At 38.0% G+C, this 15,848-nt stretch overlaps 1 protein-coding gene and 1 pseudogene across 2 annotated transcripts; both read right to left on the reverse strand.

The window, feature by feature from the left end:
• Positions 1-1,885: 1,885 nt before the first annotated feature.
• On the reverse strand, positions 1,886-3,098 carry LOC307109260 (olfactory receptor 51M1-like; annotated as a pseudogene). The gene has a single exon. The product of its transcript is annotated as an olfactory receptor 51M1-like (transcript).
• An 11,811-nt stretch (positions 3,099-14,909) lies between these two features.
• OR51B6 (olfactory receptor family 51 subfamily B member 6) lies at positions 14,910-15,848 on the reverse strand (the record flags this gene model as incomplete). Its single annotated transcript, XM_079788428.1, has 1 exon — positions 14,910-15,848. The coding sequence occupies one exon, from the start codon at positions 15,846-15,848 to the stop codon at positions 14,910-14,912; it is 939 nt and encodes a 312-aa protein (XP_079644554.1).

Below are 15,848 nucleotides of genomic sequence, written 5' to 3' on the forward strand. Positions count from 1 at the left end.
GAGGAAACTCCTTAGATGAATGTAGGATGCAGACTTAGCAAACATCAAAGATGGATAAATTCCTCCCAGAACTTAGTTTTTTTTTCAAACCCCAGTTATCTTCCATGGAAACTTAGTGACCCATAAACATCACCATGAGAGTTTTCAGCAGATCAGATTATGTTTAATTTTGTTCTCCCACTAGCTGCTGTAGTTAGGAGAAATTTATTGGTTGATCCATAGTCCTTCTTTCTGGGATCCTCTCTTTTCCCCAGTTATGTCTCTCTTTGCAATTCTTCTTACTACCAGGAAGTTATTCACACTCAATTATTCAGCAAAATATGTGGACACTATAAACTTTTGGCCACATACTTGAATGTAAAGATTAATGAAACACATTGCCTTTGATAAAGTATTGTATTTTTAGGGTCCAGGAAATTCTAAACTCCTGAGTCCATGGCAAAAACCAGAACATTTTATTGATTAAACAGACTCAGCAAGTTTTCTGTTGGGACTTGGATCAGGTAGGAGGAGTGGTAGCTTACTAGTATATACAAGGTTCCTTACAACCCAGCACTGTGAATAACAACTTTCAGGAAGCACTTTCTGGTCACTGAAATTTCAACTAGTGGCAGTGGGGGTAAGGGGGGTGGGAGGGCCCAAAGCACCCGAACACAGCTGAATTAGGGAAATGATGGGGAAACCCCTTTGATAGATGCTACCAAAAAGAAATCTTCTTTAGCTTCCTGGATGTGAAGAAGAAAACCTTTATTAGAAAAAGAAAAGTTCTTTTTTAGTTTGGGATCTTACTTTAAGCATTTATGTACCCAGGAATTCATTTAATATTTATTTATCTATTATCTGCCTGGAATTGTATTTATAAAGATTTATTTGTAAACACAATATGCATACTTCCTTCAAAGAGTTTAATTTAGTAATATGTTCTGAAAAGGGGAAAAAAAACTAAACTGAAAGCCAAAATAGTACACTAATATGTACTAACACTAATAGTACACTAAATGTAACAATGGGAAATGCAAGGTTCCATAGGAGCCAACTAATGAAGCCTCTGCTCTGGTATTGGAGAGGGGCCCTGTCAGGAAAAATGTTCTTGAAGAAGCAATCTCAATGCTAAGATTCCACATGAATTTCATTTAGTCAGTGGTAGGGGCAATTTTCTCTGGTAATTTAGGTTTACAATATTCTGAGCAATTAGATTATGACTTAGACATGCTTGTGGCAGTTTTCTTTATTGAAGCTTTGTTGCATTCCATGTCATGTGCAAGATCTCATAACTAAAAGTGCTGAGAAACAAACGTTGACTTCAGCTTAATGTTATATCTGAGGTTATAGGACTTGGGAGTTCACAAGAAAGGTAAAATAAGAAATGAGAAGAGTTAGAGGTGAGGACAACGCTTTCTACTAGATGAACAGGGCCAGAAAGTAACACATCCTCAGAAAGATTTGGAGGAGTTCTGCCTGAATCTGCCATTAGGGAAGAGTGTAGAAATTCTGATTCTTCTAATATGAGTCAAGAGTCCAAAGGATACTGCTTAGCTAGAATGGAAACCAAAGAGAATGACCTTGACCAGGTAGAGATGAGGGAAGCAGTCATAAGAAACCATGGGAAGAGGTATATTTCCTAAAGTTAATTACAACTAGGGTTTATCAATTTTTTTGCAAGGTTATGTTCTGAATGCTTTTAAAGGTATTGTTCCTTTTTAGTTTTTTTTTTTTAAGTTTCATTTTAGTTTCAGTTTTTGCATATTGATTATGACCTTCTACAAAGTTTTCCCCTGAGCAGCTTTTGATACTACACAAAATGCTAGGTCTCATATATGGTAAGAGGCATTATAATTTAAGCAAGACCAGGTCAGCATTCTTAACCCATAATCAAGAAAGAAATTTACGCATATTTTATGTATGGTAATGGGAAAGATCCTGGGAAACTTGGAGCAAAATAACAAGTACTCAATGCTGTCAATCTTTGGTCTGATTGAGGCCCTTCTTCTGGCCACTCAGTGGAATTTTTAGTGCCAGAACTCACACTGGCCTTTCTGAGACCCAGGAATTGTTGATGGCATGGTGTATCTCCTTGGCCTTAATACTATATACGAGTGGGTTAAGCATGGGAGGCACAAAGAGGTAGATGTTGGCCATAAAAAAGGTGGACAGAAGATGGGGCGTGCTTCCCAATGCAGTGCACCAGGGATAGCCACACCACGGGCACAAAGAAGACCAGCACAGAGGTGTGAGGTCATGTTTGCAAGGCTCAGTGCCACTCTTCTAGGGAGTCTTGTCCCTGAGTTTAGGATGACTCCACAGGACAGTGCAGTGAGTACTAGGTCCAGCATCACAGTGAACACCATCAGTGTCAGCCCAGTGTTGAAAGTGTTGTCTATGAAGGCCAAGCATATGGCCCCCTGATGTAAACAGAAAGAATGAGAGAGGGCTTAAGGTCCACAATAGGGAAAAGCCTTCAAAAGTAAGATAATAGGAGCAAGGGCTGCAGGTCTCTTGAGGATGACAACCAGGCCTGCTCTGACCACTCACTGGCCAGTGATAATGACCGAGTACTTCAGGGGGTGACAGATGGACACAAAGCAGTCAATGGACATGACAAGGAGCACTGAGGACTCCATGACAAAACATGAGTGGATGCAGAACATCTGGATTTGACAGGCTTCAAAGTAGATACCATGGGAGTTAAACCAAAAGATTCCCACACTAGTAGGTAAGGTGAATACTGACAGTCACAATCTATGACAGCCAGAAAGGATAGTAAATAGTACATGGGTATGTGTAGATTAGGGTTGATCTTAATAATTATCAGAATGAAAGAATTTCCTGGGATGGCCACCAGGTACATAAGGAAAAACGGGATGAAAATGCACCGTTCAATGGCTTCCAATCCAGGAAAGCAGATGAGGTAGAACATGGGACTAAACTGAGTGAGTGATGTTGAACAAGAGCATGAATTGAGAACTGGTGTGATACTGGTCTGTCTTGGGTAGAAGAGGAAAAAATGGAACATCCTCATTTAGACTTATAGAAGAGAAAACTTCTTCCAAAAATTTTTTAGAACATTTTGCTTTTATTGAGATCATAATTTTTGCCATGTCCTAGAGAAAGTCTAATTAAAGACAATACAGGGGTAGGAAGACAGCAACAACACTGTATTTATTGCCATCAACAATGACTGCTATTATTTGGGAGCATCTATCATATAAGATGGTACAATAATTATCCTAAGTGCAATCAAAGAAATGCACATGGTAGCAATTATGTGAGTTTTGGTAGGTGGTAACAAGTTCAAATTGGAGACCCAGGGGAGACACTCAAACTGAACTATAGCTGGGCTGCTGTGGCTCAGTAGTTGAGCATCAACCTATGAACCAGGAGATCACTGTTTGATTCCCGGTCAGGCTCGATCCCCAGTGTGGGGCATGCAGGAGGCAGCCAATCAATGATTCTCTCTCATCATTGATGTTTCTAGCTCTCTTCCCCTCCCCCTTCCTCTCTGAAATTAATAAAAATATATTTTTAAAAAACTGTGCTATGAAGACTAAGAATTAACCATGAAATGGAATTTTATAGAAAGGATTTACAGGAAGAAGGAATAGCATAAGCTAGGGCATCAAGGAGGAAAAGTTTACTGAAAACTAAAACATTTTCCAATACTCAAATATGAAATTCAAGAGAGGTGATACCTTGGCATGAGACAATAGCAGTAGTAGATAGGGACAAGACTCTACAATGGTTTATACACTGAGTAGCCAGATTATTATGATCCCTGAATGCATAATAATCTGGCCACTCAGTGTGTGTGTGTATATGTGTGTGTGTGTGTAAATATATATATATTAGAGGCCTGGTGCATGAATTTGTGCATGGGTGGGGTCCAGCCAGCCTGGCCAGGGCAGGGGAGGGGACCTGGGCAGTTGGCCGGCCTGCCTGCTGGTCGAACTCCTGGTCTAGGGGACAATTTACATATTAGCCTTTTATTATATAGGATATACACTGAGTGGCCAGATTATTATGTGTTCAGAGATCATAATAATCTGGCCACTCAGTGTATGTATGTCAAAGACTGAACACATATTGATGATTGTGTTAAAAAAAGCAAGCAATGACCTCATATTTTTTGTAGAGTACATTGTTGACAATCTGCAGGAAGGATTTAAAGTCTGTACTGGAGACATATGTTTTTTGGTGCATGGAGCTAAGTGAAGATATTTAACTGATAGCTTTTCCCAGAGTTAAACAATATTATATAATGGATAAACTACCACTTACCTATATACTTGTAATATCTGCTTTATTTCATATATTAGCATCTATTTAACAGCTTTCTACTCTGCTTCTCTGAATTATATATAATTTAAGTACTACTGCCCAAGAAATAGTCATTTATTAGCAATGTAAAATACTCTTAGCTCTTTTTGCTTTTTCATTCCCCCACATGGTCTTTAGATTTATTTTTATCATATTACAAAATAGTCTTCTTTGAAAGAAGACTGGAATTGCATAAAATACCTTTTGTCAATTTTCATTCACTGTATATCTATCATGGGCCTATTCTGAAAAACCCCAAGCAGCACCTTGCAGATACCCAGATAAACGTGAAATAGACTTGTCTTTATGAAGTTCACACTTAGCAAAGAAAATATATTGCTAAACAAAGCTCACCAAACAGTGTGCCTATCCCAGGATAGAAAGGCAGAATTGGTTTCTGAAGGCTGGCAACAGGGAACAATGAAGGAACAGTCTTTGGCCCCATCTCTGTCCCAGAGGGTAATGTTGGAATCTTGTGGATATAAAGTGAAATGAATGTGTGTATGTGATGGTTAGGGAGGTGGGGTATCAATATGTTGGTGCGAGTCATTCAGGCCTTAACTTTGAATGTATTAGAATATATTATTAAATCTCTAAATCTATTACTAAAAGCATCAATGCAAGAGTGTACCTATTTGTCTATGTGCTAGTGGTTTTTAGTGCACATACTACTTGCATATGTACGTGTGTGTGTGTGTGTGTGTGTGTGTGTGTGTGTGTGTGTGTGCCTGTGATGAGAGAGAGAGAAAAAGAGAGAGAGGGAGAGAGAGAGAAGGGTGACTTTGTTTCTAACTCTTTAAAGCTTTTATCTAAAACAAATCAAATTTGGATTCCCTAATTGCTTATTACCTGCCATTGTACTTCTACTCTTAACACTAATATCCCCCTTGGATATAATTAGATATACTTTTTTATTTAATTAGTATCTTTAGATCCCATTACCACCATCTCCTAAAGTACTTCCACCTCTAGTCACTCTGGTAATTCTTTATGATGGAATTTTATATCTCTAGGCTACAACTCATGTTTTTACAATTTGGTCAATTTCTCTACTGAAAAATTATGGGCCACAGAGAGTGAACACTGTATGTTCTAACATTTTTTTAATGTATGTGTTTGATTTTTTAAAAAGCTAAATGTGAAAGACGTTGTTTGTTGAAAGAGATCTATGAGGACTAGAATATAAACATCAGAATGTGGTGTAGATTTTATAGTCGTGCTCTAGTGCCCCTGTATGTACTAGAAATGTGGGGAGTGAGTCCAGAACAAGGTTCTAACTTCACTCTTCATGGTGGTCCATAGCTGGGCCAACAGAAGCAAGGGCTCAATCCCTATTCAGTCACTCAGAGACTGAGCCCTCTGGAAGAGGCAGTTCCCCCCACCTTCCCCCAGTAGCTTCCTTTCTGAAATATGGTTCTATGCCTCTTTCCCTCTCTGATCATTGAACTAGAGCTCCAGAACCAAGAAAAGTACCGCAAAGCTTTTTCTACTTCCCCATCCCTTAGGTCCCACTTTAATTATCACCTCCTTTGAGAGCCCTCATTTGTCACACCAGCTTATGAAAGTCTTTTTAGTTAGTCTCCCTTGATTGCATCAACCTTTTTGTTTCCTTCACAGCAGTTCTATAAAGCTGTGACTGTTTGTCATTATATTTTTACTATTATTTTCTTCCTTATTAAAATATAATCATCATAGAGGCAGGAAATAGACACACCAATATATCCTTGGTACCTAGTAATTATTAAAATATAAGGATTTTTGATTAAATAATTAACTAACTAAATATAATTTGTCATTAACTAACTAAATAAAATAAAGTGGAATATGTATTTCTGTTGTTAAATCTCAATGCCCAGACATGTGTGCCTGTCTGGGGTTGAATTTAATTTTCTCTACAAATGACTGTGACCTGAAAATATTGCCACTTTAGTTTACTCTATGTAGATACTATTTATAAATGTCTGACTTACTTTACTGTAGTGGTTCCAGTCGGGGCTAGTCAGTATGATATATATCTCCACCTATCTAATGTCTCCTAGCATTTATAATCCAAACTCTGAACTTCAGTATCCACTGTAAAAGACTGCAACTGTCAATAATAAGAATAATAACTAATAACTACATGAATAATCACTCCTATCACTAGTGCTATTTGGTAGACCCTAGCATGTTTTTGTAATCCTCATTTTCTGTCTCCAGAAGCAGCCTGTAGATGCTGTACAAGCCACAAGATGGCAGGAGAGATTTCTGGAACAACTGACTCAGTGGGGGCCACCCAGAGGGAGCTTGTCTAAAGAATTTGTTGATTCCATAGAAGGGGGACTGGAGGCAGGAAACCAAGATCTCATCCCCACTTCCTTTTCCCAAGTGGAAATGCTGAGAAAATGTCTTCCCTTTTCCTCTCTATTGTCAACAGTAAAGCCAACAAGGTCATCAGTTTTAAAAACCATTGGCTTACGTGGAGTCTTAGTCTATATTCACTAAAACCCAAGAATGTGCACAAGGAAGCACTGTTTTTAGTGTAGCATGAAATAGCAATGCCACAAACAGCCCCTGTCAACAAACAATAAGAATGTATTTAAACATTTTCATGTGTTGTATGTAAATGTGTAGAAAAAGGCACAGTGGGATGCACACTATATTATAAAAAGGGATTATCTCTCTAAGGAAAATGGGAAGGTAGGGGTGAGTAGTCTTTCCACTTTATATTTAAAATATAAAATATACTTAATATTTTATATTTATTTCATAGTCATATTTAAGATATTTCATGAAAAAACTTAAATGTAAGTCTTTACCAGTTACATGATCTTAAAATTTTTCTCAAATTATTGTATTCTATTATTAGTAGTAAAAATAAGATATAAAATCTGTTTCATGGAGTTTTACTGAGTGATAATGAATATAAATCTTCTAATAGTGCTGCATTTGGCAGATAGTGGCTGTTAAAATACTACTGCTAATTGATTTCTACTAACTATTAATAATAATTTCATTTAATATTTGTTAGACCATCATTTAGTGCCTACCTCCCTGCACACAAGCATATACACATCTTCTATCACGTTGGCCTCATGCAGTTCTAGGAACCAGTAGGCACTCAGATTATATTTGTGAATCAATGAATGCTTACTTTAAAAGACTTTGTCCTCTCCATATGTTTAATCTTAGATCCTAGTTATATGGCCATAAATATTTTGATATCACAAACACTCTAGGACAGATTCTGCTTCACAGGCACTGTTAATATATCAATGTCCACTTTCAGAAGGATTAAAAAAAAACACCGTGTCCACATGACTGACCACAATTTAGGCTTCTTTGCAGTCTAGGCCAGATTTGAGAGGGTCATGAGGAAGGGAAAAGTTTCTGAGTTAAAGCTTCAAACATCTTCAAAAGAAAGTGCCTCTGAATCCTCATGAGAATGAGTAAATCCAGTGTTCTACTCCCAGGAACACTTTGGCCTCCCGAGGAAAGCCACCACCAGCTCTATACATTTGGCTCCTCCAGTTGCTAAACATAGCACCTAAGTCACTGTCTCTGAGAATCTCAAATTCTTTGAAAATTTGAACTAAAATCTCCACCATTTTCTGCTTTCTCACAGGGTCTATGTGAGAATGGAATGCAAGTCTTTCCATTATCAAGTGTTGTGCTTATATGGAAGATTTCACAGAGTCTTCACTTTCTTTAGCAGGCCAGACCCTTCCCACCCTGAATGTCAAATGATCCCATTTTCACAAAATGTCTAACAGTAACAACAACAACTAAAAATCCTACAGTATTTACTATGGTCCAGGAACAATTAAGTGCATGACATGTATGAATACATTTAATCATTAAAATAATCTGATAATGTGAATACTGTTAGTATCCCCATTTATAGTTGAGCAGATCAAAACACAGAAAGATGGCATGATTTGCCAGAGAGTACAGCTCGTAAGTGGCAGCTGGCATCTTAAATCAGACGGTTTAATTCCAAAACTACTGCAATAGACTGTGTATTGAGAAGCATGTCACAATGGGTCTTTAGAAAGCTAGAGAGGTCATAGCTGTATTACTTGTGCTGGGCCAGTTAAGTAATTAATTGAAGTTACAACAAATCTTAGTAAGCTGGGGGCCCCATAGGAGCAAAAAGCCAAGTGAAGCTTTTACTTGTGAGATGTAATTGGAAGAGGTATAGCTCTGCGTTGGTAGAAGTAAAACTTTGAAGAACATTTGACTCCTTACTACCTGGTGAGCAAGGCCAAGGAAATGCTTAGTCTTGGTTGCAATTTTGCCATGAGGCACTAGATCATAAAAAATAGATTTAGGAAGAACACATAAAGTGAACATGTACATTTGAATGCACATATTGAGTTCGTGTCTCTCTCCTAATGCAACAGCACATCAGAAACATCATTTTTAGTTTAACTTCAAAAACTTCTGTTAAGAATGGTTTTCTTTTAGTTAATGGTGAAATAACTAACACTCCGTGGTTAAGTGACTTTGCAAGGTCATATGTCTGTGTGTGGCAGAGCTTCTCTTCCACCTGAACCACATTGAGAGACTTCTAGGCCCAGTGCCAAGAGGGCTTTATCCTGGACCATTCACTGCAAAGGGAGGTGGCAGTATTTGCAAAGCTTGGGAGGGAAATGGTTGGAGACCATAAGGCTGTGCCCAAGAGATAAGACTTCAGGTCCTGGGAGGGGCTGAAAGTTTGGGCCTGTTGTCTTAAGGCTCAGATAGCAACTCACCATAGCCCTCCCAACCCTGCATGCACAGAAACTCCTAAGGATTAGTCACTGGTGAATAATAATTTTCCTGAATTTAAAATGTTATCCCAGATACATTGAATCCCAGGGGAACACCTTGATTTCTCGTTTTCCTTTAACATCCTACAGAGAGAGTATCCCTTGGGCTCCTTTTCTGATTATCACTCCTGCATCCCTGGCTCTCTCTCCTTTTCTTCTATACTTCCTTCCTCTCATTTTCATTCCCTCTATTACTGACTTTTAACTTCCCACTTAAGGCTTGTTCTCTCCTCCTCACTCACTGTTTCTTATCTTGACACTTGAATGTACCTCTAAATCACCTAATCTTTAGCAGGAAGCTTGACAAGCAATTCATGGTCCACACGAGCTCTTGTATTACCAAGTAAACCACAAACAGGCTTCTCCAGCGGTGGCTGATTTTGTCTCCCTCTAACCACCACCAAAGAAATAAAGCATTCATTCTTTGGAGAACCTTAGAGATTGGAAAAAATATGAATAACAAGTAAAACTTCAGTGTCTAATACATGTGCCAGACAATGTACTGAGCAAGGAGCATATAGTAGTAAGTGTGCAAAATAAAGTTAGTTCTTGTTCTTCTGGATTTTAAGACATAAAATAGATTCAAAGAATGAAAGAGGAAGGAATAACAGCAATATTTAAAAAATATGATAGAGCCCTAACATGTTTGGCTCAGTGGATAGAGCGTCGGCCTGCGGACTGAAGGGACCCAGGTTCGATTCCAGTCAAGGGCATGTATCTTGGTTGCCGGCACATCCCCAATAGGGAGTGTGTAGAAAGCAGCTGAATTGATGTTTCTCTCTCATTGATATTTCTAATTCTCTATCCCTCTTCCTCTCCATTCCTCTCTGTAAAAACTCAATATAATATAAAAAACTAATAATATGATAGAGAATTTACAGGATTCTGGGAGCATGTAGGTGATTTACTTTATTAAATCTGGCAAGATGTATGCATGGCCATAGAAAAGTTGCTAGAGTATGCAATATCTGACAGATGTGTGAGAATCAGTCAGGTATAAAGGAGGGAAAATTTTGTTCTGAGGGAAGAAAAGAATAGAAATTTCTAAGGCAAGAATAGGTTTGAAGAAATAATTGATACTCAATACAGTTAGAGAAATCAAAATGACAGTAACCAATTATTTGATTGTAGAGGTTTTATTGCTTCAAAAACAACAACAAAAAAAAGCCCATGCAATAGATCATACCACAAGGAATGTGTAAAAATACCATCTGTGTTGGATAAGATATGGAGATTCTAAGACATGGAGAAATAACAATACTGGTATATCACCCCAGGCATTAAGAAGGATATTCTAGAGTTCATATCATATGTCTACCAAACCTCCAAGACCTCTAGACTTTCACTTTTAACAACTCCTTAATTGGAGTTCCAGCTTCTCTAATTTATAACCATCTAATTTTGGTCAAACCCCTTTGACCCTCTCAGACTCTGAGCCTCATTTGAAAGTAATTGACACTAGGTAATTGTCATGACCTGTGAGGACTGCAGTATCACTTGGGAGTGGATTGTAAGTGTTGAGATATTACACATAGTGAGGTTTTGTTGTTATTGTTATTACATTTCTTGTAAAGGGCCATTTTAATTCTGTTTTTCAGAAACAGAGCAGTATCATTCACACTCAAATATGTCGAAACATTCCAAATTGCTCAAAATGTTTGGAGAAGATGTAGAAGATCTTCTTTTAAGAAGTCTTGGAGTGTCCTGGCCAGGTGGCTCAGTTGGTTGGAGCATCCTCTTGTACACCAAAACATTGCAGGTTTAATTTCCAGTCAGAGCACATACCTGGTTTGCAGGTTCAAGCACCTGTTGGGATATATATGTACAAGAGGTACCTCTTGATGTTTCTCTCTTTTTTCTCTTTCTAAAATCAATAAAATATATGTAATTCTCTGGTGAGGATTTTTTAAAAAGGGCTTGAATCTAGTGAAAGTTACTGGTGTTATGAGTGGATTGGGGAAGGAATGATAAAATGGGAGGAGTATGTTGGTAAGTACAGACTAGAAAAAGACCAGCTGAGTCCTGAGGCATTGGACTTCTTATGGGAGTGAGGGAGGGCAGACTTTACTTTTGTAGAGTTCAGAAAAGGAGCAGCAGAATGTAAAAAAACAACAACAAAAAACAAACAAAACACACACACACACACACACACACACACACACACACACACACACACAACCCAGCAAAATAAAATAAGAAAAAATAAATAAACTTTTTTGACAAAGATGAGTCTGAGATGCTATTTTCACAACTCCAGTCAGTGTTATTTTTATGCCATGTTGAGGAATTGGGGGAAGGCAAAGCTAGAGAGCATAATTGTTTCATATTATGCAACAAGTATGGTGTGGGTATGTTGCATATGAGCCCTACTTTTTAATAGAATGCCCACAAAAATCATACTTTCCCCATACTAATAACTGATACTGGGATGCCTTATCAGCAACTCAAAACTTAGACAACTTTGGTGCCCTGGTAAAAGCTCTGCTCAACCAGAAACACAGTATATCTGATCAGCCAATTGGGTATTCTCATCACAAATAAGGTTGACAGTGTGGACAACTATGAGTGTATTCATCACAAATAAGGTTGACAATGTGGCCCTAGCCTATCATATTTTCAATTTTTTTCTTCCTTGTTCTTTTTAAAAAATATATTTTTATTGATTTCAGAGGAAGGAATAGGCAGAGAGAGATAGAAACATCAATGATGAGAGAAAAATTATTGATTGTCTGCCTCCTGCAGTTTCTCTACTTGGGTTCGAGCCCACAACCTGGGCATGTAACCTTGCTGGAATCCAACCCAGGACCCTTCAGTCTGCAGGTCAAAACTCTATCCACCGAGGCAAACCAACTAGGACTCTTCCTTGTTCTTTACTCTTTATCTTATAAAAGTTTCCTGCCTTCTGCTCCACTTAGCAGTTCAAGTGGAGACTGTCCATGTAATGAAGTGTTTAATACTGTTTTTGTCATCTAAATTGTCTCCTTTAATCATTTTTTAACTTTGCAAAGATCCATAATTCTAAGACTATTGCCTCATGACTTTGAAAAGTATATCCATCAATGCATAAGATAGGGGTCCATCCCTAGGGAGCCCTTGAGATCTCCTTTTGAAGAGAAAAAATTTCCCCAAACTAATCATTCTGTTCCAGAAACTTGGAGGCTTCAAGAAAATACTCTAGATCTCTCTTCTCTTAGGTGTCTTCTCATGGAGCAACCCCACCCTCATATTTACTTAAACAACTTTACATTTGCCTTTTTTGCTCCAGTTCTTTTTTTTTTAATTCCCAGAACATTGTTTATATTGAAGCATATGAGAGTATAAGATTCAGGGCAAGGTATTAAATTTATCTATCAGAGAAGTTTCCCCAACCTGCCTCCCTTGATCCTGCACTTGAGATGTTCAGTAGAGGCCACCATGATCTCAGAACTCTGCTATGTTTCATAAGACACACTCCATCCAAGAAAAACAGAAGTTCCCAGTCCTTTGTTTTTTTAATTTATCTTTATTATTGTTGAAAGTATTACAGATGTCCCTCCCCACCCCCTCCAGTGACCCCATCCAGCTTGCTCCCACCCTCTCCCCCAGGCCTTCACCACACTATTGTCTGTATCCAAGGGTTATGCATATATGCATACAAATTCTTTGGTTAATCCAAATCTTTCATTTCTTATAAGCTCTTTCTTTTATCTCTTTATCCTATCTCTGCAAAATAAGGAAGAACAAAAAGGGAAGAGAGAAACTTTTGAGGGTGTCAATCAAATGTGCCTTCATAAAACATATTGTTATCCTAATCCCCTTTATATTAGTCTTCCATGGCATGCCCAGGATCATTGAACCTAGAAAGAAAGTAAAGAGAAAAAAAGAAAAAGGAAAAGGAAAAGAAAGAGAAAGATAAAAAGAAAAAGAAAGAGAACAAGAAAAAGAAAAAAGAAAAAGAAAAAGAAAAAGAGATTTCCTTTGATGTGCCTTAAATAACCCTGAAGTCAATCCCAAGATCACAAGAACAAAGTTAACTCTGACAAAGAGTTGTGATCTTGGATATTTTAGGGTATTGGATGAGAATATAATTTATGTTTTCCAAATATTATAGGGCATAATAACAGAGACATAAACAGAAGAACCAACAGACACACAAAGAAATATTCAAGTTTCATTCACTTTAATAAAAAATTGTATTTTATTAAAGATTATTTTATGTTACTATAATACAGTATATCAAAAGGCATAGGATATCATTATACTCCTGGAGCACACAGTATAGAAGCTACAAAAGGAGAAGCACAAATTTCACACATAATTACAAACAGACACAAAGCCAAGTTGAGTGAAAACAAATAAATTAATTAACATATAAACAAACAGTTCCTTCAACTGATCTGGCAAAATTATTTACCAGGCTGGAAGCTTCTCTAAAGATCTGGTTTCATGTTTGTTTTCTCATAAATCTCACCTTTCTGGAAAGTTTTAACTTTTCTGTGACTAAGAGTAGGTGTAGGAGTCAGAGATCACTTTCAATGCCTGTTGACAGATCCCAGAGACAGGGTCTACTATATGAAGGGAAGTTACTAGTCACTCAGTGGCCCCTTGTGTAATCCTAACATTTCATACTCTATCTTATCTTTATAAGAATATCTCTTTGATTCACTTTAAAACCTGTCACTTGATTCATGGGTACTGGCTCTTCAGTGGGCCATAGAACTGCAAACTCCTCCAACCCTGAATACACTGTGAACAAAAGCAACTTTAATAGATATTTGGAGCCAGAAAAGATAATTTGTTTCTTCTAATCACAAGCACTGACTCCATCCTCTCCATTTCTCCCAACTCACACATATGACCAAATCTTTCTCATCTCTGGTATTTTGCACATTATCTTTATCAATGACATACTCCCAAACTGGATTTTAATGCCACTTTACTCTCTGAAAATACATATATTTGTTCTCAGTATCTGGGACTGACTCATCAAGACAATGGCCATCTAAATTAGAAATTATAACTTAAAAAATAAATGTATGATTTTTAAATTGATTTTAGAGAGAGGAGGGGAGAGGGAGAGAAAAAGAGAAACATTGATGAGAGAAAAAAACATTGATCAGCTGCCTGCAGCACAACCCCTACTGGGGATCAAGCATGTGCCCTGACCTGGAATTGAACTGGTGAGCTCTCAGTGCATGGGACAATTCTCAACCAACTGAGTTACACCAGCCAGGACACATCTGTTTTTATTATTATATAGTTATATCTCTATTATATTATTTACATATATTATTAACCAAAATATTATTTAAAAGTGTTCAGCAAAAATTTAACTCAATAGACTTAGATATACTTTCCCTAGAGTTGGCATATTGACTTGAGGACAAGGTAAGGCTCATTGCTTTATTTAGTGCATTTCTGTAGATAGCAACCAGCTCGATGTAAGTGAAAAAACTAGATGAATGTTTGAGGTGAAGAATGTAATTACTAGGTATATCAGAGCCAATACATGAAGAACATATGGGATAACAATAGAATTTGACTCAAATTATGGTGATTGGCACCATAGATCCAAAAAAATAGACTCACCAAACAGGATGAGTTACCTGGGAAAACAGTAAATTAGTTGGAAACTTGACATATATGCTTAGCACTGTACATTTGTTATATTGTCTACAGCTCAGCAATAAATAGGCAGGGCAATATTATGTTCTAAATAGCAGAGGTTGGTTTCCATTGACATGCCTTTCCCTAGTTGCTCCTATGAACAAGCTGTTAGCTTTTCCATGTTTCCTGGCATAGTCCTCAAAGAACAACGAGTTAAAGTTATGCTCTAGTGTGAGGCAGAGAGAATAAGCGAATTATTCCCCTCTGGATCTGCTTAGTCTTAATGCTATAGATGACAGGGTTCATAAAAGGGGGGAAAAGAAAGTAAATATAGCTCATTGTGATGTGGACCACATGAGGAGCATGTTTTCCAAACCTGTGGATAAATGTCAGACCAACTACAGTGACGTAGAAGACCAGGATACAGCAGATGTGGGAGACACATGTGTTGAGGGCCTTGGCCCTTTCATCTCTAGAAGCAATGCCCGTGACAGTCTTGAGAATAAAAATGTAAGAAAAAGAGATGATGAAAAAGTCCAATAAGACCATTGCAAATACAACCACGACTGGATAGAGACGATTGAAGGTGATGTCAGCACAGGCTAACTTGATGACATCTTGGTGTAGACAGAAAGCATGGGAGAGTACATGGGACCGGCAATAGGGAAACCAGTGAAGGCGAATAATTATTGGCATAATTGACAGACTGGCCCTTGTCAATACCCCCATCCCAATCTTCATTACTCTAGTGTTTGTAAGGATGGAAGTATATCTCAAGGGGTTGCGGATGGCAATGAAACGGTCATAGGCCATGGCAAGCAAAACACCAGACTCCACAATAGAAAGTGTATGGATAAGGTAGGCCTGAGAGAAGCAGGCCCCATGGCCAATCTTTCTGTGATTCAACCACAGGACTCCCAGAACTGTGGGCATTGTGGTCAATGTCACTCCGAGGTCTGTAGCCGCCAGCATAGCTAAGAAATAGTACATGGGCTCATGAAGGTTATGATCATCCCTGATGAGAAAGAGAAGGGTGCCATTACCAAGAAGTATGGAGATGTAAACCACCAATAATGGGATGGAGATCCAGTGATGTGCCTTCTCCATGCCTGGGAAGCCAGTAAGCAGAAATGAGGAAGTAGTGGTATTGAGCCACAT

Source organism: Cnephaeus nilssonii (genome assembly GCF_951640355.1).
Source record: "Cnephaeus nilssonii genome assembly, chromosome: 13".
Lineage (NCBI taxonomy): Eukaryota > Metazoa > Chordata > Mammalia > Chiroptera > Vespertilionidae > Cnephaeus > Cnephaeus nilssonii.